Raw genomic sequence first — 24,989 nt, forward strand, 5'->3', positions numbered from 1 at the left:
ATATGTGTAAGTAGGACTTGTCTGTTATGGTGTTGGATGTCCCAGGCTCTGAAGGTTCTCACTTCAGTTGGAGAAACAGAGAAAAGCAATAAAATTATCAGGTATGTCTCTCCTTTAGTTCAGCTGTAGAAAAACTGAGTTGTTCCATCAATCTGAGTGACAGCTTTGGACAAGAAATTATCATGTTTATTTTACTCACAGTCATCTTCCTCATTGTTAAAGGACAGGCAAGGAGATACTGTTTCGCTGATGGTAACGTTCATGGTAGCGAAGAAAATTAGCTTTAAGTAGGTGTATTTCTGAAATGTATGTTTTTCAGTCCTGACAAGGATTGGAATGTATTTGCTGTTATGGGTTTAGTTGCTAGTTAACATATTTTTGTGTTTTATTCTTGGGACCTGTTTCACAGATGCCTGTGGCTCATCGATGAGTGCTCTGTGCATATTTTGCATGGTAAAATTTGGTACAAAAATTAGGCTTCAATACAAACTCCCATTTGTCACATTTTTTTTGGTTTGAAATGAGGACAGAGCCATGGTTCTAAAAATTGTTGTCCTGTTTGCAAATGGTTAAAATTAATTTATTCGTTGCAGAAATAGTTTAAAACAGATAGAAATCCTCTTCACTTACTCCTCCTGTTGTGTTGTCCATTAATTGATGGCACATTAAGAAAAGGAGGAATGTGCTTTTCATTGTTTCTTTCCTGTTAACATAAGGCAGTTATTCTTGACTGGAATTTTGAAAAAAGCAGTGATGTTTCTAGGGAATTATTCCTGACTTGATACTTAGTGCCCCTGACACTATAATTTTCATGCAATCTCCTGAATTTTCTGAACTCACTTAAGTTTTGGCCCTTTCTATGTTTTGTTTTTTTTTCTCCTTTCTCCATTACTGTGTATAAACATAAACAAACACAAATTAGGGTAGTAAGTAGTGTTTGATAGGAATATGTGTAATAGAAATTTCCTCTGTTGCCTGACCCTTTAAGGATTATATCCCACTCCTGATGTTGTTACTAAAGATTTGCAGGGTAATGTGATCCATTTTGGTTTTCCAGCTGAAAGCAATGAGCTGTGAGGTTCCCCTCACTGCTTTTTCTTCTGACGTTTTGCTGTGATTCTGGAGAAGGAGGACTAGGACCTAGTCTAGGCAATCACCACAATTCCCTGGGAAGGAGAGTTTTTGCATTCCCCTCCAGTGTGTGCACATTTTACAGCTTTATTAACCTTTAAGACAGACAGAACTTCTCCTGAACAATGGAGCACACGGTGCATAACAGGAGAGGACAACCTGTGCAACCTCTCTTTTCTAGGAATGAAACTCTAACGAGTGTTGGGTCTTTTGTCCTGGCTGTTCATCTTGGTGCTGCTGCCTCTGTCAGTGATCCAGTATTGATTAGAGCACCCATGGAGGCACATGGAAGTGATCAGTGTAAGCTGCTGTCACTGCTGAGGGCACAATGTGTGTGGCTGTGTTTTGCCTCCGTGCCAGGTTCTCCTGTAACACACTTCCAGACTCGTGGGACACCAAGCTGGGTAAGCTCTTTTCCTTGGGTAGTTGTGCATCATACCAAATTTTCTCCCAACTTTCCCCTGAGCTGGCAGTGATTCCAGAGCTAACAAAGCAGCTCATTGGCAATCATCCAGGAAGTATTGCTTTGTTTTCTTTATTAAACTGTGAGTTTAGAAGACAGAGACTGGAATGGGCTTAGTTCTAGAAAGTTAGAACAGCCAAGGGGGCTTTCTGTGCTACCCTAGCAGTCTCCTGTGTACCACTGGTAACATCCCTACTGTAGTGTAAATCACTGGGTAACTCAGCACACCTTTTATTTAGTTGAATATAAGTAAACAGCAGGATGCTTGAAAGAAATAACACTCTTGAGAAAACACAATCCTGGTGCAATTAGAGCATTTCTATTTAGATAATTGCTCACAGAAATTATAAGCTTGGATCTAAACCTCAAAGGATATAGAAAATTGGCAGTTCCAGGATGATCTGCTTTCACTCTTTTTCCTCCCTTAATGCATTAATATCTTTGTTTCTCAAACCCTAAATTCTGAATTTTTTGGCCTTTTTTCCTACTATACCGAGAGTGATACTACAAATGACAAAATAGCAAAGGATGCCCTAGATATAATCTAATTTTTGAGAGAATCTATGTAGAGAGAGGAGTGATAACAAGCATGGTAATTTACTGCTGCTTGAAAGAAAAACATGACCTCATGAAATTACAGAGGGGATTGCCCTAATTATGGGTGCAGGCAAGTTGGTCCCTGGGGTATTGGTGAGGCAAGCAGTAATCTCCACAAACAAGTATTTTCCTCAATGAGACTGTTCTCTCCTATGCCCCCTTTGTAGGAATTGGCTTTTTGTGAATATTGTTTCCCATTTCTAAGAGCTGTAGCTTGGTGCTCAGGTGAGGAGGGAGAATTAGGGTTCTGTTCCTGACTGTCCTATTGACCTGGGCTGGGAGTTCAGGCAGGTTAACTCCATTCCTTTGCTTTACCCATGTCTATAGAGTGGGGATGACCAGCTATGGGTAGAGTGCTTGCAGTTACTTCCCATGCTTTAATTTGGTGTCTTTCTTCTCTTCTCTGTTGATTTTTTAAAAAATATCCTTAAATTTTCTGAGACTGAGACCCTTAAAAGCTGGAAAATTTGGAATACAAAGAGAATTCCCTGTTACACTACTCAGCAGAGTGCTCCAAAAGAATAGAGTTTTGGCCAGAAACAAATACTGGCATATAAAAAATACTGGTGTATAAAGCAAATTACCCCTGTAATCCAGGTCACCTCTTTGTTCAGTGTTTTCTTAAATGTCTCTTCAGTCCTCTGTTTTCAGTGCATTCTGTGAGACATATTTGCACTTGCAGTTTATAGAAAGACTTGCTGAACACCTGCCAAAAAGTAGATTTCTAAAGGGTGAAACTAGAAAAAAGATCTATTTTAAAACATAGTTTATGTTGCAGTTCATCAGATTAAAATCAGAAGTCTTTAAAAATAACACTTCAACAGATTAATTGCTGAAAAATAATTGAATTAATTGATAAAGCAAAATGTGAAGTCAGTTAAGATGTGTATGAAATATCCTTACTGGTATGGAAAACTGGCTCAGTATTTGTATGAGAAGGTTCCAGATCAGAAAAATAATATGTTGCCACGTGTATGTTATTGGCTAGAGGAGTAAAACATACCTTTGTAAGTAATTTGTTCTGTATGCCATTTTTTTTCCTGAATATTCCACTACTCAGATTTTTTTCACAATATATGAAAAAATGGGTAGATATCCATATGCAGTTTCTGTGCATGAGGCCTCTTCCCCAGCTCTTTAACATTTAAGGGAAGGGAAAAAGTGTGGGTGTGAAAGTACGGGGGCAGTTTGAGAAGGCACTCTTTAAATGGTATGGAATTGTGTCATTCTCCCTCATAATTTACATCCTCAAACCATCATTTACTTTTACTCCTTCTTTGAATAATGAATATTCATCTAATCTGTTCTTGGTTCTCTGTGTAACTCCCATTGCTGAAGAACATCTTTCCACAGCCACAGAAAGTCACTCTGGATTTCACTTCTCACCGCTGTGACTTGGACTTGCAGAGGCTGCTCTACTGCATTTGAACAATTCTGGAAGGTCTCGGCGCAGGAGGAAGAGATGGAACTGCTGGAGTGTGCTGGTGTGTAACTGTTCCAGTTCCCAGAGTAAATTAAACCCAGTACAGGCTCAGCCTGCCTCAGTGTCTGGGTTTATTGATTCGGAATACAGTGATGGTTTGCTCCCAGTCCTCCCCATTCATTGTCTGTGGGACACTCCCAAATGGGTGCAGAGGAAAAGCCACAACAATTGAGGATTCTTCTGAGCTGAGGAAATGCTTGTTGACAAATTTCCTTGATTTTAATTTTGAATCATGCTGTTAGATCAGGGCACAACAGACTTAATGGCTGATGAAGTCATCCACATTCTCCATTGTTTCTTGTGGTTGGCTGAATGTTCACTTGTGTTACTGCAGGACACAAGTTTATGAAGTTGATGTGTTGTTATCAAAGCCTTCTAGTGTGGCCATTAGACACCTCTTTTTTTTCTCCTCTTTAGCAGTCAGCCATCTGCAAGAGCTGTTTGTTGTATCCAAATGATTGTGAGACCATTCAGTGAGGGTATAAACAATTACAGAGCTGGTTTCATTAGCAAAGGCCATGTGGGATCAGTGTCCAGGTCTGATTTCGTCCTTCTTAACTTGTAATGCTGTAATTCACATTGAAGTGGTTAACTTCTGATTTACTTGAGCTCAAGTAAAATAGAGAGGTCCACACACTGACACTATTCATGTTGATGGGAGACCATTTATATTGCTGCCAAATTGTTGTGGTGTTTTATTACCGGGCAGTGAATAAAAGCCAGAGTAAATTTTTAATTTCACTGCCTGTTATATGAGAGAAACTGAGCTGTCTTATAGGAGCAGCCCTAAACTAATTCACTGCAGTCATTTATTTTCTTTGTTTTCTGCAGAGATTGGCTGAATTTTTAATACACATAGTTTTATATGGGCACTGATTATAAAATTTTGTTACCTTTCTTACTGTTAAAACACTTTTCAGTAATTATATAGTGTTTGTTCCAGAGAGGAAAACAGTAGAAGGGCTCCCATGTAAAATTTTTATTCCTTTAGTTTCTCAAAGAATACTGGAAAAAAAGCACCAAAATCTCATGAATCTAAGTCTTGGCTGTGAGATTTCCAAGCCCTGTGGGGAATATATCACAGATGAAGCAGGCTTTCTCAGGGGGAATTATACCTTATTACCTGGGAAAGTTAATTGGTACTGCAAACCCCACAGAAGCATCTACAAGATACCTGAGCTGTCCACAATAACCTCATTTTCTAGCCTTAAAAAGGAAAAAAACAGAAAGCCCTCTGCACTTAAATATGATAGATTTAACTAGGGTAAATCTATAAACTGCTGAAGTGAGTGATTCCACTTGGTTCAGTACTGAATGCTGGCAGGAATCACATTTCCTGTCGTCCCTCACGCTCCAGGACTGCTCTGCCCTGCAGCTTTTAGATTGAATGTCCTTGGGGCAGGGACACTGTGCACAGCACTGAGGAGCACGTGCATGGAGCATTGCATGTGGATGTTCTGGGAGGGAGTTTACCACCAAAACCAGCTGCAGACTTCTCTGTGTCATCAGATTCCTGTGAATTCATGTCAAAGACAGTGGGACTGGAAGACAGTGGCTTGCCTGTATGGAACATATTACAAAAGATGTGAGTCAGAGGAACTGAGACACATCAGCCTCCTCTGTCATATCACGTAAAAGGCTGCCTAATACTTAAAACAATGTACCTGCTTTTCCATTTGCATAGGCTTTTCTGAAATACAGTTTACTTTTGCTTTGAATCTCCTTTAATGCCTATATTGATCTTGTTTACAGGAACAAACGGAGGCTTTTTATTTCTGTATGTCTGTGAGGAAGGTCCCTATGTTTGTTCAGTATCCCAGCTCAGTGGATATTAAAATGGTGCTGACAATATCATGTCATCACCAGTTCTCTGGAACTCTCCACAATGTTGAGTATTTCTTAGAATACTACATTCTAGAGAGCATAAAATTACCAGTGCAGGAAAGGGGCTGGATTCTGTGTGAAAATAAAATCAAGATTGTATTAAAATAACACGACATTTATGACAGTAGAGGCTTCTCAGCATTCACTGCTGTAGCCATTGTTGCCTCTTAGAGACAAGTGGATATTTCACACCTGGAAAGTCTGTATCATCCTTCAAGGTTTTTATGATTTTTCTTACTGACAGTGGTTAACACACATCAATACCTAGAACTGTTCTGAAAATACCCTTTCTTGTTCAAACTGTTCAATTAGGAAAAAAACTGCTGATTTAGGTACTTTAGACAGGTTTTGGGATACCGGAGATGCTTTTGTGACAAAGCAGTTTCAGGAAAATGCCATTCTCTGCCCTGAATGGCTTGCTTTGTACCTGTGCAGAGTACAGATGGAATGTCACTAAATCCAGAAGGCTCTTCCATAGGGACAGATCTATTGAGGCGGGATTGTTTCTTACCTCCATCTCTACTTTGCATTGCCTCTTTGTATGCTGTCCATGCTCACAATAGCAGTTGTGTAATTCCTCGATCCACACTGCAGCTGTTTCTGCCTTTTTATCATTTCATCTCCTTCAGAGATTCCTGGACCATAAAATGAAGCTCATTTTTCTGAGCTACAGCTTGCTGACCCCAGAAACTTATCTTTGCTAGAGGTTTCTATATTGTGGCAGGAGCCATGTGAACATTCCCTATGAAATTCTTCCTAGAGGTGTTAATCCACCTTTGCTGGAAGGCACAGTCCTTGTGGATATTGATGAGAAGGTAGAGATGGATTTAGACTTTGGCTGAATCTAGCAAAGATGTCTGTCTGTGGTTCCCAATAGTGGACAGGTGGCCATCTTCTAGCCCTGCAACCTATTTCTGTCAAGTTAGAGACCTCTTCTACAGCTTTTTCTTGTACCTTGTCAGATTTGGCTGAAACATTTGGGGCAGTGCTTACTGAGCATGTCTGAGGAGATGGTAGGCTGCCATGGTGTTGAAGGATGCAGATTCTTTCAAGACATTTGTGTGTTTGCAAGGTTTGTGATGTCAACCCTGTGTACACAAATGTGGCCTGTATTGGTTCACACCAACAAAAATATAGCCCATAATCGTGGAGAAGCAGGAAAAGCAGATCACAATGAGGATACAGGTCCTCTCAGTAGTTTTTCTCCTTTGCACCACTTAGGTCAGGGTCTTTCTTCTCTGCTAGTGTCCATTGTTGATGTTCTTTGGAACAGTAATGTAGTGAGTTTTGGTGTTAAAATATAAGGTCAGGACCATCCAGAATATGAAAAGAGGTAATATTATATTCCAGCAATGATAAGGGGGCTGGAAGAGCTAAAGAAGTGAAATGTCATGCCTCCTTATCATCTCTCATCTTCCCTCCTCTCAGCTTGAACTGACACTCACAGCCATGGTATAAAGGCTCTTGGGCAGGGTTATCCATTTGGTAAATGTGAAATATCAGCTCTGGAGTAACGAGGCAATGCTGTGAAAGGGGTCTCAGCTATGAGGCTTCAATGTTTTGTTTGCCCCAGGACCTAAACCAGCTTTGTGGTGGGAGAGCTGAGGTTGAGCTGGAGTTCTGTATTTTGGGGTACACAGATCAGTATGTTGGTTACAAAGAACGTTGGTTACAAAGGAAGAGCTGACTCTTTCCTGTCATTTTCATCTGGCAGCTGGAGGTCAGAGAGGGGATTGTTGCAGTGAGGGAAGGGACCGGTTCGTTCTGTAGAAGCACAGCACAAGGCGCTGCTGGCAGGGTCTGCGCCCCCCGGCAGTGCTGGTGCGCATTTGAACCACTGAACTGTTATCTCTTCACAGCCACTCTGAGTCGCATGGGCTTCCTTGTTTCCTACTGCCTCTGTGTGTTGGGGAGCGCTGTACTTGCTTTGAAGAACTCGGGAGTGGAGGAGGAAATGCGCACACACGCACGTAAGCATGCACACACACACACGAGGAAATTAGGAGTCAGCAAAACAAGCAAGATTCAGCAGCCAAAAGTCATAGCAGTGAGGAAAGAGTAGCATCTTGAGGAAGTCTTATAGGGGTAATTTTTGAGTCAAATATATGTTTTAGTGATAAACCCAGTGAAAGGTTTACTCATCTTATAGCAAAGAAATGGAAAAGTGGAGGATTCTAGATGGCACTTTTTTTTTGACCAAGCAGGCAATATTTGGATGAAGTAAACCTTTATTGTTTTGACAATAAAGTAGTGCTTAAAGCCATGTTTAGTTTAGTACTCTTCACTGCAGTATAAAATGCCCCTAGCTTCTGCCCTGAAGAGCTTACAATTACAAGACTAGGCAGAAGAATAAGGAAGTCCGTGAAATGATGAGGATTAATTGTCATTTTTCAAACACAGGATCAGTAATTTATGCTTTTACCTGCAGAACACATGTGCAGTGTTTTCTTGTTTTTTTTTTTTTTTCTTTAATCAAGCAAACACTTGAACACAGACATAAAATTAAATGCAGGACAAATGCTGTAGTTATTATATGCATAAGCAATAAGGATCATTTTGAATATGACAGCATTATCTGTTGTACTCCAAAATAGAGAAACTATATCTTTTCTACTCTGACAGAAGCAACAGTAAAAGTTAAAACATAATTTCTCAGGTTCTATAAACCAAACTGACTGATGTGCGGTCTCCTGAAAAACACATTGCTTTAGAATTGATGCTGCTGTTAGTTTTTATATGTCTAAACTTTTAGCAATTTGTCTTCCTCAAAGACAGAACAAAGAGGTGGAGGGAAGAGATTCCTAGCATCTGCACATAATGGAGGATTCTTTTTATTCTGTATTTCAAATCTTTCTTGGTCAAACCCATGCCATTCTCTGAGCTGCTTCTCAAGAAGGAAAAATAATGTTTAGCCTTAAAGGCAATAATTAAACAGCTTGCCCTAGAGGGCCCTAAAGTAATAGAAAGGGTGAACACTTGTAATTATTCATTCTGGTATTTCAGGTTTGAAAAATGTAAAGTAAACCAATCTGAATAGTCTTTCTAAATGGTGAACAGTAAAATATTTTCTTGTCATGAGAAGAATAGAAGATCTTGATCCTAAAGGAGAGGAAGACCTAGAATAGTTTAGACCTGTCTTGCAGTATACTTAATTTATACTTTTCTGAACTGTTCTCTGTTTTATCTACTAAAGAGGAAACATATTTCTCATTAAGTGAAATAAATTAACCTTCCTTCTCCCATTTGTGTAAAGCCATGGCTTGCTGGTTACTTTAATTCAGGAGACATGAAACTGGCAACTGAAGAAGGCTTTCCTACTTTCTCCCTTCTCCTGTTTTTTCTCCTGTTCAATAAAAAAAAAAAATCATTATTTGTCTATTTGACATCCTGTGATGCCTGAAGGGGTCAGTTAAGTGCTGTTGCTTGCATGAGGGAAAGGATGAGTGGATAGGCGGGGGAAGGGCAGGGGATGTATTGCCAGCTTTCATCGGCATTTTTCTAACACTATTAACAGGCAGGTCTGTGCTAATCTACTTTATTTTGGCTGAAGTGGTTTTGGTGCTGGTTAGAGAGGACAGCTGGGAGCTGCTCTGAAGGGGCATAAACCTCTGCAGCTGATGGTGATGAACATCTGGGGATAAACCTTTTCCACCAATACAGTCTTCACAAGGTGGATGCTTGTTCACACCCCAAATTCTTCTCTGCAGGGCTGAAGGAAGAGTCTGGTGAAAGATATGGCTGCCTGCAAACCCTTCCGGTACTCACTTGATGTGGAAAACTCTCCATGTTAATTTCCCATTCTCTCTTATCCACTGGAATACAGTATATTAGTTCATTGGAATACAGAGCCCAAAGAAATCTTGCTAAGATATGTCTCAGTAAAATACACTTGAACATACAGTCAGTTAAAAGATTGGCAGAGATCCTTTTTCATGTTTGCAAGAAGATGTTGAGAATACGTTGCTCTTTATTTTCTTTTTTCCCATTAGTTGAGTGACATTTCTTGAGGAATTAATAGCCTCATCTTGTTTCTCTTCTCATCTCTTGATAAAGACTGCTGAGGATCTGTAGTAAGGTAAAGCAGGGAAGAGCTGATGGCAGAAGTTGTGTTTTACAGTATTGCAAATCTGGTGCCCTTAAGCCTTAATGAGACATTGATTAAGAACCTGTGGCATTGTTTTAACAGAAAAACTGAAATCATAACAGGGTGTGAACTCTTATTTCTTTCCTCTAGCTCTGCCACCAAAGTGTTGGAGGAAACCTTGCTATGAGTGAATGTTTGGTCTCACTTCAGTGAAGCTACTGCTCACCTCTGCTCTGGAGCAGCAGTTGTTGGACAGTTTCAGCTGTCCCCATCAGCACTGGGACACTTTCATGGGTGTCTGCAGAGCAAATCCCTTTTGTTTTAAAAATTGGGAGCAATGTCCTTAAACAGTAATAAATGAAAAAGCTCCTTTATGTGGCATCTCCTGTGGGTTTATAGTGTGTACTTTGTAAGCTTTGAGTTCTTGATCATGTCAGAAGATGAACCAGCAGCCAGTCTGTTATGAACATTCTTATTAAAAGAATAATAAGATAAGCAATTAGTATGAACTCCTGTCATTGCAGGAGTTTGGTACACACAGTATACAACACACCTAGGGCAGGTTAAAAAAATAGAAAGATTTTCTTAGATCTTTACCATCCTCTTTGTTGTCATGTTTTTGTTCTTTATTTTCATGTTTTGAAAATATTGTAAAATGTCAACAGCACAGAGCTTGGAAATTAAAACTTGGATAAATGATTATCTAGTATAGCAGAAACTGATGTAATAAAAATTATGGAAGCAAATATCTTTTACTAAAGCAGTCTTTGTGCAGATCATAGCAGCTGAAGTTGGTTATTTAGCCTTTCAGAGAGCTGGTTGATATTTTATGATGGGAGATTAGGAGCATTATTGAAATGTGATAAAAATCAGCTGCATGTTTTGAAATTAGTGACACTATTTCATCTGGATGTGTTGTTTTTTGTACGGTTCAGTTCCTTCTGTAGTGTAGTGCTCACTGGAGGACCTACAAAATCAAAGCATACTAAATTTGATGTTTGTATCATGACCAAGGGACAAAATATTAAATGAACAAGATTCTCCATGGATGTAAATTATGATAGTTCCATACATTTTACTAGATCATGGTATATAATTTAGAACTTGTGGATCTTGTTCTGAAGAATTTTCCTTACAGTATATGATACCATTAATATTTATGTCTATCTTTCTTGCAGCCATTATAATCTAAATGTTTTACAAATATCTACATTAAAAAATACAAGTAGAAAATGCTTTACTTGAGAAGTTTGAGAGAAGGAATAGCCAATCCAAGTACTGTCTTTGAGCTTCATTCAGGCTGTGAAAATGACACAGGGATCATGTGTTGGTTTTAAAACAGAGAAACCAAGTTTGAGAAATTGATGTGATCTCAGTCTCCTGCTGTGTTCACTGACACCTATAAAAGGATATTGAGTGTTGGTGTGCTTGGATAGATTAGTGTTGTTTTTGACAGATGATACAAACTAGTAAAAAGCTGGTATTGTTTCCTACAGATCAATAAGAAACAAGAAATGTGTTTAGAATTTTTAAAAATATTATATTCTTTGGCTTTGGCTTGCCTTGTATAAAAATATTATGACAAAGTACTGTGGTTACCAAATCAACCAGCTTCTGCAATGTCATTCTCATGTACCCCACCTCTCAAATTCTGAATTGAAACATAAAGAGTGAAATAAGTGAAATATGTACAATGAACTGCATTTGTGATCTTGTAAATGCTGCAAACAGCTCAGTCTCCCTAGTAGGTCTGTTTGAGTATTGGTGCTTCCCAGTATCTGATGAAGTGCAGCTGACTGGAACAAGAGGCTTTGGGTTCATTCTAAGCACTGCTGAAGACCATAGGATCAGAATGCAGGAAGCTTTAGGGCATGTCAGAAAGGGAAAGTAAAAATCTTATATTACATGAGGACTATGGAGGCTGAAAAAAAAAATCAGTTTAATTTTATCTGTGGTTGTAGGCTTTGCTGAAGTAATCCTTGCACATGAATGCATGCATTCACAGCTGTTTTTTAACATAATAAGCTGTGCACATACTTTTTCTGTTCCACGTTGCGCTTCTTCCTCTTCTTTTCAGCAGTAGTGGAAGCTGCTCTTGCAGATGCTGATAATACCCATATACAAAGACTGGAATAAGGAAGCCAGGGTTTCCAGTAATAAACACATGGTTCTGCAGGAGTGTGTGTGTGTGTTTTCTGAAGTACTTATAGTCAGAGTTCAATAGGGGCAAGTTATTTTTGGAGGTTTTAGTGTTGCTTCATGGTTAATTTCTTCTCTTTAACAGCAAGAATTCGTATTCTTGCTCTGTGTGGAGCTGAGCTAGTGCAGTAGTAAAATAGGTTCTGTTAAGAAGAGTAGTGATGTTGAGGAGGATCTGCGATGCAAAATACTCTGCAGTCTCCTTTGTCATGGTCAGAAAATAAGGGAATTTCAGTATATGCATGCCCCCATCAAAAAACTGAAGGTTTGATTGCTGCTTTCCAGCTCATTGTAGGTTTATATGTCAGCTGAGTTTAATGATGAGTGGTATCCCTTCTGTAAATGCTTTATGCAAAATGGTGAAAGCACATTGTCAGATTTACTGGAAAGGTTGTCATTTCAAGAGTGAAATTTGTGAATTAACTCCTTGTACATTAAAATGGACAGCAACTTGGTATTTTGTGTTTTTCTGATTTTTTCAGTTGATCTATGCACAACATTCACACTCAACCACATAGACAGACAAGTAGATTAATTCCTTCAGAGGCTTTCTTGCATATTTGTTCTTGGATTATCATTTTATTTCAAAACAGTCTGAGTGATGTGTGTAGCAGCCCCATTTTACAGGTAATAAACTGTAGCAAAGGAAATAAATGGCAGTCTATGACTAATTCTGAGTGCCTAAGTTGTGACACCTGGAACACAAGTTACCTGTTTTGAGCCCCGTTGTGGCCCAAATACTCCATGATCAGGGAACAGCTTCCAGTGCAGCTGGTCAGTGTTCAGAAATTTATCCAGTCAGAAGATCTGAAATTGTGGGACATGTTTGAATCAAAACATTTTCCAACCATGAGAAAGTAAACTAGAGATGAGGATGAAATCCCTATTCTATCTGCAATATGCAGGTGGCCTACCATGAGACTTGCTTCTTTTTACTTGCCTTCCTCTGCCCACTCCCTGCCATTTCAATTGTGCTCATGACCTTCAATAATAACATGGGAGCCTTTTCCGCCTAAACCAAGCTGCCCATGTTTATGTCCTGAGCACCAGGGAGTGTGAAAAAGAATATTATGAAATTAAATAATCTAGGGCCATGTGGTACTACATAATGTATGGGATGTTTCTCCAAATACTAGTTCTGCTGGCACCTTGCATAGCACCTCCCAAGTTCTCTCCTTTCCCTTCCCGCTGAAAAGTCTTATCCTGCCAAATGTGGTTTAGTTCTCTTCCCTATTTATCTGCTGTTCTCCTCTATCTAGACAGACAGCTGGCATGGATGTGTAAAGTCTGGCAAAGGCATTGTGAGCTGAAAGGAGAGCTGCTGTGCTGGGCTTTCCCTTGCTGGGGCTGCCACGCCAGAGGCGTCCTGTAGCTCAGCTGTGGCTTACTGAGCTGCTACTGAGCAATTCCCAAGCATGGAATTGTGCAGGAGGCTTTATTAGGCTTCAGGTGCAATGATTTGTATACTTGAAGAATAAAGCAAATAATCAGGTTGAGTATCATTGTTAAATGTACTCACAGTCACTTTGTGTAACCTCTCACTACTTTTTGCAATGAAACCTCTGTAATAGACAGGCTTGCTCTGGGAAATCATACCTTTTACCTGGAACAAGAACATTTACCTGCTTCAATAAAGGTACTCTTAGCTTAGATGTGCAAGACAAGTTTAATTTTTGTTCCAAATGTGAAAATTCAGATTTCTTTGCCTAGTAGGAGTGGTTATGTGTTGTCCATAGTCTTATATGAAAAATGTGCTACTGTGTTGACCCTGCATTTGTGTATAAAATAAGACAGTTTGTTTTAACCTTTGACTGTATTTATATCCCTCTACTTTCTGCAGTGCATAAGAATAAAGAGGCATCCTAGAATTTTAGCATTTACCAGCAAATTCTCTTCTGATTTAGAGGTTTTACTGTGGGTTATGGTTGTAGAAAAAAAAACAGTGTATCTGTGGGCATTGTATTGCATTGATTGAGGAGCTATATTGAAGCCTTAATCAGTGACACAGAAGGGTGAATTTTTCTATACAAATATCCTCTGGCAATTATTGTTCACAGAGGTAACAATAGAAAATAATTATTTCTTAACAGAAGTTAGTATTTCAAAAGTACTGAGTATATTGTGGGACTTGTGACTTTCTGCAGTTGCCCACAGAGCATCCCAAAGGCATGTTTAACGTGCACTAAGCAATTCCTATTTAGTGTTTATTTTAAAACACTTATGAGAGATATAGCACGATAGAAGAGAATATTGGCCATGATCTGTATTTTCATTTGCAGTATATTCAATGGAGGGTCTGTAGTTTGTGTTACCCTTTTCGAGTACAAATTGCCTTGCTTGTGCTAAATGTGCAAGCATGTGCAGTTGAGCTTCTGTATCATGGTTTTAATTTGTGGACATTTTTACTTGTGTGTGTAAGTTGGGAGCTGCAAACTAGAAATCAGAGATCAGTGTGGCCTGTTTTGAGGACATATATCTCCAGTGTTGGGGTATGAGCACCTGAACATTTTAAAGGTAAAAGAGAACAGGGATGATTGAAAGTTGTTGAAATATGTTAGTGGAAGGGTAGAAATGTTGAAGACTGTGATTCCCCTGAGTGAATTCTGTACGTTGTAATAAAAGACCAAGTGTGTGTTGGGATGAATGAGTAATTCAGGGAACTGTCATATCTCTCTCCCACTCAGCCTGTGGAATCCCCACTCAGGGGCAGTCAGCAGTGATCTTGGCTGCAGGGCAGAACATGGGAAGTTCTCAGCTAATCTGACACACGCACACAGTGTGTTAAAAATGTTTACTTATTGCTTCAAAGGCATCACTGTGAGCTCTCACACTGGAGTCCCAGTAGACATCATCAAAAGTTACTGTTTGTGAATGTGCAGACACAAAAGGAAAAAGGCTCAGTAAATAAAACACCAGTTTGCAAGTGATTCTCAATATCATGTTTGGTTTATGCACTTGATATTTTCAGGTATGTTCTGCTCGAGTGTAACTTCCTTCATAGGTCATACTTAAGCCCCTGCAACTCTTCAGTTAAAAAGTGAAAGTAGCTTGATGCAGCAAGGAAGCAAAGTTTTGAGATCTACAAAGACAGCCTGAATGGAGTAAGTAACCAACCTTCCCTGGGTGTGACGTGTTTTAAAGTGTGCTTGGTAATGAGTGATGTGGTTAAATTTAGACTTGCACAGTAGGCCTACTTTAAAAACTAATTTCTTTTCAGCAGATTTTTTTTTCATCTTAAAGAAGATTTTAAAAGATTTTAGATTTTGAGAAAGATTGCAAAATCTTTCTTTTCCTCTCTTATCCCCATGCCTCTTATCCACATTCAGACCAAATAATAATTTCTGAGTGTTTTTAATATTCATCAGGCTCAAGCCAAGCCACATTTCTGATCTTTTTGAACATTTTGTTCCCCCAAGCCTCACCCCATTTCACTCTTGTGGCCTTCCTCCTTGTCCCTGCTTTTATCACTCTTTCCCCAGGGCGTCTTGGATACATTTCTTCTAAACTAGAAACTGCTATTACCCTTCTGGAAAAGAAAAACTGTAGACAACTTAGAAATTCCTTAGCTATGTAAAAATGCAAGCCATGGATTAGAATGCCCAGTGATGTAACTGATGGCATTTGAGTCTCTGAAATTTCCTTACAGGGACAGGGAAATGGGGATTTGATGTGCCAGTAATAAAATAAAATGTTTTAGGAAAATTCAGCTTTCTTGCATGCTTTTCCCCTGTCCCTTCTACTTTTAGAGACACATCCAACATTGCTGAGAAATACAAAAGACCAAAAAGAAACTTATCTTGATGATTCGTCCTGAAAAATTGTATCATATTTATAATTCATAATGCCTGAAAGCAGAAATTGCACTCAGTGTTCATGGAATCAGAGTTAATAAGAAGGAAATATGTAGCTTTGCATATCTCAAATGAGCACATAGCTCATATGCTTAGGGTAGCATTTTCAGTGTACATGTGTATATACACTGAAAAAAACAAAACAAAAATTATTCATTAACATGAACAATATTTCATGAAGAGAAGGTTGATTAATTTAATATTAATATTTTCTAATTTCCTGCTCTTCTGAGAATCACTTTTAAACAGGATATTGATTCTGTTTACAAAAAAGAGCCAGTTTATTAATATAAAATTGGAGTTGTGCCCAGATGGAAATATGTACTCCCTTGCAGCACTCTGCCTTGTATTGGAGCTAAATGCTGAGGTTCACCCTTCCCCAACTAGTGTCTGTCTTTATAGTAAAGGACTTTTGGGACTTCATTTTCTTTTAAATGTTTCTTTCTTTGTATCCTTGGTAGATTTCCTATAGAGAGTGGATACAGGCTGAGAGCAGGGAGATGATCCTGGAGATGAGAAGGCTCCAGGGAAACCTCATTTGTGGTCTTCAGTGCCTTAAAGGGGGCTTATAAAAAGGAGAGAGAGGGACTTTTCCTTTGACAGGACAAGGGGCAATGGTTTTAAACTGAAAGGTTAAGACTATATGATAGGAAGAAATTCTTTACTCAGAAATTCTGTACTGTGCCTGCACTGGCACATGTTTCCCAGAGAAGCTGTAGCTGCTCCATCCCTGGAATTGCTGGATGGGGCTTAGAGTAATCAGCTGTAGTGGGAGGTGTCCCTGCCCATGGCAGGGGGTTGGAATGAGGTGATCTTTTAGAACCCTTCCAACCAAAATCATTCTATGGCTCTGTGAAACTGTTGATGGAATAGGGTTCTTCATTCATTGTCTTGTTTAGGGGATTTCAGTGACAAGTGTCTAAATATTTCGCGGGCTGATACCAAAAGCAATTCACCTCACACCATGAGTGTAGAGCACCTCATGCTGGAGCAGAGGATTGAACCTGGGTTTCATAGAGCTAAACCCACCACCTTGACCTACTTAATTATTTTCTCTCTCTAAACTGGCTGATTTATTTGAATTAATTTGAACTTCATTGAAGTTCACTGATTCACTGGAATTATTTGAATGCACTGATTTATTCAGAAGTATGACCATGAGAAAAGTAAATAGCAGATTGCAACAACTGTTCATTGAAAAGAAAGGGAGAGCAAATTCGATCTGCTGTGATGAGTCTAACTCTATTGGCTGGAGTTTAATTTGGGGAAAATATAAAAAGTATGATGATAGAGCATCTGATATTTTTCTGGGAAATAAGTGGTCATATAGGAAAACCTCTCAGTCTTCCACCCTCACAAATCATTTAAATTCCATTGTTCCTTGGGGTTTTAAAATTACTTCCAGTACATTTAAAAGGGGTTGTTGACTAGAGATGAGTAAGCAACCCTTCTCTTGAGATAAAACAGACTGTTTGGCTGGCAGCCCCTCATTCATTTGTCTTGCTATCAGTCACAGTGGAAATATCTTTATATTTTTTGAATCAAATCTTCATAGCAGTGAACCCAAAAATCAATCATGTGATACCCACTAACAGCTAGTTTGCTTATTAATGTAATTGTGCACTCTGAGAACACTCAATTTTCAGTATTTTTAAATTTCTGTGGTTATTTTAACAATTGTTGCTTCACATTCAGAAGCCTGTGTAAATCCTGTGTCCCTCATGTTCAGACTAGTCCCTACTTCCCTTCAGATCACTGAAAACCCTCTTACCCAATACCTTTCACTGTGCAGCCTGACAACAAAACCATTGAGTAATTCCAAGTCCTGATTTTGAGAGAAACATTTTATTCCTCCTAATAATTACCTTTATATAAAAATGCACCCAACAATCCTCATGGAGTAAAGCCCCATTTTCAGCCTCTTCATGAGCTTTTAGTTTCTAAGCCCTGTATTCAGGAAGATATTTCACAGTTCTCTTGAGTTGTAACGATTTGTATCACCTACTAACCTGTGCTATTACCTACTTGTCTTTTGTCTCATTGTCTCTTGATTCCCAGCTTCAAATCCCCATTTTTGCATTTCATACAAACCTATTGTGTCTGTTTCTCTTTTGTATTGATCTTAAAGACCTCCCTCTAATGTGATGATTGTAATAAATGAGACTGTGCAAAGGCTAGGTAGAGGCTGTTGAGCAAAACTGGCAGATCTCCCATCTGTGGGCTCGATCCATTCAAATTGGTGAAAAATCTCTTATTGATTTTAGTGCAGCAAGGTCAATATCAAATTTCCATGTATCTGTATTTATAACTGTATTTCTCATGGTGAATTTTCTTCCTCCTTGGACAGGAACTGCCTTTGTGTTACCACATCATCTTGGCGACAGAGATGAATATGGATTTAGGACCTCATCTCTTATAATAGCATCATTAAATCATTTGGGTTGGAAAAGACCTTTAAGATCCTTGAGACTAACTGTAACACTGAACCTAATGTTGCTAAGTCCATCACATGAGTGTGTCCCTTAATACCACATCTGCCAACATCAAAGACTGGGAAAGAAAAGGGGAAAAGAATTTAGGTGTTAGTGATCACCTTGCTGCTACATTGGAACCAGTGAATTTACCCACTGTCTAAATTCTGAATTCTGTGTATCAGTGAGTGAGAGAGAGCAACATTGCATTGGGATTTATGGCTCAGGACACTTGTCTGGGAGGGTGGGAATGAAGTTCCTGTTGTGTTTCAGCAGTGTCACTTTGTGGATTATCACATCTGGAAACCAAACTGCTGTACAAGGGGAGTTCTAAAGTGATTGAGGTGACTGTGTACAAATGGGTTTATGCAAAAAAAGGTGCATGATCAAGCAGCAGTAGATGCAACCCAATCTTTATTTCTTGGCTGGGGCAGCTCAGCAGTTTCCTTGATGACTCACTTACATGGTGAAATCAGCTTTCTGAATCCAAATAACAGAAATGCCGTTTGTAACAAGGGAAAGTTCTTTCTTGGTAATCTGTTCACAAAGTAGAACATTAACCCACTGAATATCTTACTCCCTTAATGTAAATGTCATCTTAATGTTCAAAGCACAGATTATGCACAGGGAAGATTGGGAGGTCTTGCAGAATAGAAAGGAGAACATTTTAGAGCATTAGTTGACTTACAGTGGGAGAACCTCACCGCAAGTGTGTGGGTTCAGCATTTTGTACTTGGTTGGTTATAATTCTTTATATATCAGTTGAAGATGACCTATTTTTTCTAGTTGCAAGATTTTAATCTTAAAAATGAACCATTCTTGTCAAATGAACAAACCTTCCTCCTGTTTTAAAAATGTAGGTCTTTTCATGCATATAACCTGTGGTAAACTGCTTTAATTGAGAAAAAAAACGACCAATGATTTAGTGTTTTTGTGGAATGTCTGCAAGTAATACAAAGGCAAAAATAATCCAAATCTCTGCAAATTCAGTTTCTCAGCCTCTGTTTTTGAAACAGTGATAGGAAGGTTTGTGATTGATAAAGAATGTTTTTAAACATATGGGCATGTTAGGAATATGACTGTCTGAAAGGTGTATTACTGAGCACATGCTCACTGACCATGCTGGAGTCAGGCAGTGCTCACAAAAGCAGGCACTTTGGTGTTTTCAAAGGGATTATTGGCACAGTTCTAGGTTTGCCAAAGCACTGAAAGCTTGCTAGGGCAGACACAAAAGACAGGTTCTCAAAGCAGCACTGTGGATTTGGTATCTAATTTCCATTAATGCAAATTTTGAAAAAATCACATAAGTAGATGCCTGGTCTTTGACGTGGAAGAAGCCCCATTGCTGCCATGATGTCATTCCATGGATTGCCTTAAACACAAGTGCAGCTCTGGCCTTGGGAAGTCAGAGGGCTTCAGTGCTTCAGAGATGTACTCTGTTAGTTTGCAAACCATAAAATAATTGAAGTTGGAAGAGCCTGCCAAGCTTTACTTCACGGACAGTAAAATTAAAATTTTCACAATTATTATGTGTATTTATGAACTATTTCTCACTGTAATAATTCTATGAATGACACTTAGATTTGATTTAAGAACAAACAGGCCCATGTTTGCAGCAACCTGTGATTAATTAGTCTAAGAGACACCAATGGCTATTATGGAGGAATATAAATATTTATAAGGAATATAAAGATTCTGCAAGAAATTTTGGGACCTACTAGATTGTCAGCTACTTACTGCATTTATACCACAACTTGAGAACTACTGTCATCACAAGAGGAGCTGTTAGAAAATCAAAATATCTCTGTACTTGGTGTTACTGTTTTTTTATCTTTTAGAGATAATAGTATAAATTATATCTAAAATATAAACATTTGTCTGTCCAGTATTTTTATTTAATTTCTACTATGGTGGCAGTTTTGTGAATTTCAGCTTTACCCTTATGTGTTTTTTTCCACTGAGCCTTTATCTTCATTGACACGTTTTAAGTTCTAAATATTTGCATTTTCTTTTGGTTGAAATTCATCTGTCTGTGCCAAGTTCCTTTTGCCTACTGCACGTTTTGCTTACCCACGAAGAATTATATTTATCTCCCCTTACCTTGCTGCAGCAGAACATTTTGGTACCTTCTCCTCCAAGTTTACTTTTGAATTGAATGCCTCACCCTTAGACATGTCCTGTGGGGGCAGGTTCCTGCTGTGTCCCCCGTGGTGAGGTCAGTCAGTATTATCCTTCCTCACAGGTTCTTCCTTTTTTCCTGGTGGTTTTTCATCATGACCCTGCAGAAGAGCTGCTGCCCTCACTGCTACTGCATGCTTATTTGTTCCTGTATGTGTTAAGAATATTTTCTTTTAATTTCTGTAGCTTCTCTGAGAGAAGCTTAGAGTGTGCTTTTAAGTAAAAGGCTCTCCTCTGTGATTGAGAACCTAAGTTTTACAGCTTGCCTGTGCCCTGGCCACTGTACAGTGGACATTGGAATCCTTTCTGTTTTCAAATGGATTTGCACAGCGTATGAAAACTGAATGTGGTCTGTTGCAGAATGGTTTTGGCACTCTTTTTTAGTAATTACATATCATTATACTTCTATTTAAATGCAACCTGCCTAAACATTTTATTAGTACTTTACTACTTAATTACCAACTATTGCTGAAAACAGTCCTCATACTGAGACTTATTCCTCTTAAGCATCCATGCTAATGAAATATAACTCTCTTTTTGAAGGATTATATGACATTCTGTGGAATGTTTTTTCGTGAATGTTGGTTCTTGAAAGTGAGCCACTTATTTAGTGCTGAGTATCTGAAATTATTTAAAACTATATCTGCTAATGCTTTTTGCATTATAATTGATAATACATAAATAAAATTCTCAACAATTATTCACATTGTCTGGGTGAAGAGCCTTCATACAACAAGCCACCAAGCTCTAAAGTGTTCAGATATTTCTGGTGCTAAATCAATGATTGTGTTTGCCTTGTAGTGTCACTACTTGTGTCATTTCTTGTGCTCTCTGACTCTCCTGGTGTGTTCCATAGGTTCCAAGCAGTGTAGAACGGAATAACCTAGAGATGTTGTCATTTCCCAGGGTGGTACACAAAAAAAACCAAAGAGATGTTTGTGTTTGGGAGAAAAGTAAAAGAATTTCCTATTTGTAAATTGATTTGTTTAAAAAAATAATTTTTAATGGAGAAGTGCCGGGTATATGAAATAGTGCTCCAGACAGTTCTGGAGCTCTGCAGGATTTCTGGGAATTACTGTTGCTATAATGATGAAAGATTACTTAGAGCCTTCTGCATACAAGAAAGAGGTGTGTCTTAAATTTCTTCCATAAACTGCAAGCTTAATATCGCACCCTGACAATCTTTCACATTTCTTGTTCTTTCAGAATCTCAGATGGAGGAATTTAGCAACATGCATGGGGAATTTGCTTTCTAAACTGAAGTTCTGCAGGACTTGATTCTCTTCCTAACACTTCTATAAGTCAAGTGCAACCCATGGCCAAATCCTTCACAGTGAGTGCCATTGGTTTCTCATAAAGTTATTCTTTGGTCATAGTTCTGTATTTCCAGTCTGTAAAATGATGGAGGGGAATGTGGTGTTTGAAGAGAAAATCTCCTTCCTGCTGCTGTGTTCTTCTCTGGGATATTGTCACCTTTCAAGTGTCCTAGTTTCTGGTCAACCATTTGAGCTCACAGCTCAAATTTATCTTCTGTGGCTCAGATGTGTCTGTGTAATCTGCAGCCCCTGCTGTAGTTGTTCACATCTGGCAGAAAGAACTGAAGGATGAGGGGAAAGTCTTTCTGACCACTCCAGCAGGGTTTGTCAGGCCCTGTCTCTTAAGTGCCATAGGTGGTGGTTTTGTCTAAACTTTGACTTAGCCTTTATGAGGGTCATAAGATGGGAGAAATGACTTTCATAGATCTCTGAAGGGATTCTTACTGTATTTCCATCCTGGACATACTACGTGTCTACACAAACTAATTCTTATCTCTGCCAGTTCATAGCCCAGGCTTAAACAGGGCAGGACAAACTTAACAGTAAATGGATGATATTGGCTGTGAGTTGAGTTCCTGGAGGAAATGGCTCGGCCATGGAGGTCAGTGGGGCCAGATGTTTAAAAAATCTGCTTTGTGTAGGCATTTGAAGGCTCAAGCGGTGTGAGGACAGCAGAGGTGGCTGTCTTCAGCCTTAACTGGAACTGTGTCTGTTCCCTAAAGGTGGAAAGCTGTAAATTCACAGCTGGTCTGTAATTGCCCTTAACTAACACTCTGAAGGTAATAACTGGAATCTTTTCTCCCCCCTCCTTTCCCCTCTTCCCCAGCTGTCCAACGTGGTTATTTACACCTGTGAAGAGTGAGTAAGAAAGTAGGTATAAAATGCTGACATTCAGGTTTGGCAGTGTTTAACAACCTTGCAAATGAGTGTTCAAATCTTCAGGTGGATGATTGAGTACTCTTTCAAAATTTTATTTTTAATCCTCACTTTTTTATGCTCTTTTTCCATCCTAAATAGAGTAACCTAGAGTGATCATGCACAGTGATGCTTCAGTGGGGAATTTTTTATGATGGGTTAATTTAAAAATGATTTAGGAAATCTCATGATTTCATCAGCCACTCCACAAGAACACTGTGAAGCAAAGTGATGTGCACAGATACTCTTTTGGGACTAGGACAGATGAGTTGAACTGTATTTTCATTAGGAAAATGTACTCCTTTTTATTTCTGTGCAAGTATTAAATATTATCAATTCTAATGCTCTCGTGAAACCCTTCAGCACTGAGTCTTGCCAGGGTTATCACTGGGATTTTGGTCATAGTAAGGATTTTAGGAATGTACTGAACATGTTCATGAATCTCTTTTTCATCAGTTTGCTGTTCGTTATTTTCTTAAGTGTTTGGCCTAATTTAAAATTTGAGAAATTCTGTAAAGTTGGAAGAAAATTGAGATAGCTGCCTGTATTGTGGTTTAGAAGTTCCAGTAATTTTTTGCATTTTTATGGTGTGCTTTCATTCTGCTAGTAAGAAGAATGTTCTCTGAGTGAGGGTTAAATGCATTCTTGACACTTGATTCCCTCCCCTGCCTGCTGACTCACCATTTCATTGGCATACAGCCATGGTACAGTTGTGGAGTGTGTTTACCAAGTGCTTGAATCACAAATGGAGAGCTGCTGGATTTTCTCATACTTGAAATGGTTGGGAAAAGTTTTAGCCTTTCAAATCAGCCACATTGCAGACTGTTCATTTAAAGCTCAGTTTTAATCTTGGAATATATTTTCAGATGAAAAGCATTTATTTAAAAAGCATCCTTTAGAAGGAGACAGTGTCTTTGTGTTCTAAGTAGTTACAGCTATATATGGAAGATGAGTCCTACCAGGTCTAATGTGCTTTGGGATATTCCTTTCCAACTGGAATCACATTAGCATCCAGGAAAATAAGTCTGCTTCATCCTACTACTTGTAAATACATAAAGACTAAAATGTGCTGTTTTTCTGGTCTGATGAAGGCAGGTGCTGGGGGTGGGATCAGCACCATGTCTGGGGCTTTTGTCAGATGCACTGGCCATGGGCATAAGGAGCTTGTGGGTTGCTTTATAGGTAATAAATTACATGGCTTCAGACCTCATTCTGGGAGCAGCCCTATGGAAATGAGTGATAAGAGGTCATTACATGAAAACTCGGCTGGACCACTGATTGCAAGTGAGGCTTGCTCTCAGAAATAAAGGGAAACTCTGGAGCCTACAGTCCAACCAGAGGGATGCTGCTGGCAGCCATCAAAGCTGTGCTCATCTGACCTTTGGAGCAGGAGCATCTCTCAGCAGTGCTGCCATCCAGAGTTTGGAGGTTTTGCTCTTTTTGACTCTAAGGGGCAAAAGGTAGACTGGAAGGGAATTGTTTGTCAGAGTCTGAGCCTCTGACAAAGTTACTGCAGCTGCATATAAATAAAATTAAAAAAATAAACAAGTGAGAGGCTAAAATAATGTAGATCTTGAATAATTAGTTATGGGAGGAGTTTTATGTGAATCCTTGTATTCATTTAATGAAAGTGAATACCCCAGAGCCTGGTGGGCAGCATATGAAGTAACCAGGTATCTGGAAGGACAGAAGCAGAAAATTGCTGATCTTTTTTGAGTATTAGATAGTGAGATAGTGTAGTACTTATTTACAGACACATCAGAAACATATTTCTGGATGACGATGAACAACTTATTTCTAGATGATAGTAATTAACTCAGTCCTAACAAGTCAAGATTGCTGCTTAGTGTTTAAATAATTTTTCATTCTAGAAACTCCAATTTTAGATGAAGCCTTTTATTTCATCTTAGGAAACAGCAGCAGTTTAACAGCCCATTTCAACCACTGACTTCTAGTTGCAAAGAGCATTTGCACTTTTCATAGTTGTTCACCAATATATTTCTGTCGGTGACCAATGTATAAAATCAGTTTCACAGATGTGTTACACAGTCATCCAGAATTCAAGCTGATAAATGTGACTGAAGAGTCGAGGAAGGTTAAAACACAGCAGGGCATGACTTTCTACTAACAGGAGTCAGCAATAACATCGAAAAGGTTGAAATCTATACAAAATTTCATAGGCACTGCTGTTAAATTTTGAAATAATGGAACCCTTCCTCCAATGCTAATGATGTGTTTCTTATGAGAGCACTCTGTCTTTTGAAGAGATGGCTACAAGATATTCCTGTACTGTTACTGTGAAGGAGTTTGCTGTGGTATCTGTCAGCCATTGGGGTTTCCTTAGAAGCAAGTGAAGTCAGGAGGAGGATCTCCATTGATGTTGGTGGCTCTTGACTTGGATCCATGGGCTTTGTTCA

The 24,989-nt window shown here is 38.9% G+C and overlaps 1 protein-coding gene across 1 annotated transcript in view; it reads left to right on the plus strand.

The window, feature by feature from the left end:
• LOC130258028 (uncharacterized) overlaps window positions 1-21,669 on the plus strand; it is a 32,878-nt gene extending 11,209 nt beyond the window's left edge. Inside the window, exon 3 of the mRNA XM_056501045.1 lies at window positions 21,548-21,669. Coding sequence (XP_056357020.1) covers window positions 21,548-21,597 — 50 coding nt within the window. The 3' untranslated portion in view covers window positions 21,598-21,669. The remainder of the gene's footprint in view (window positions 1-21,547) is intronic.
• The last annotated feature ends 3,320 nt before the right edge of the window (window positions 21,670-24,989 follow it).

This window comes from Oenanthe melanoleuca, chromosome 11 (genome assembly GCF_029582105.1).
Source record: "Oenanthe melanoleuca isolate GR-GAL-2019-014 chromosome 11, OMel1.0, whole genome shotgun sequence".
In the NCBI taxonomy this organism is placed as follows: domain Eukaryota; kingdom Metazoa; phylum Chordata; class Aves; order Passeriformes; family Muscicapidae; genus Oenanthe; species Oenanthe melanoleuca.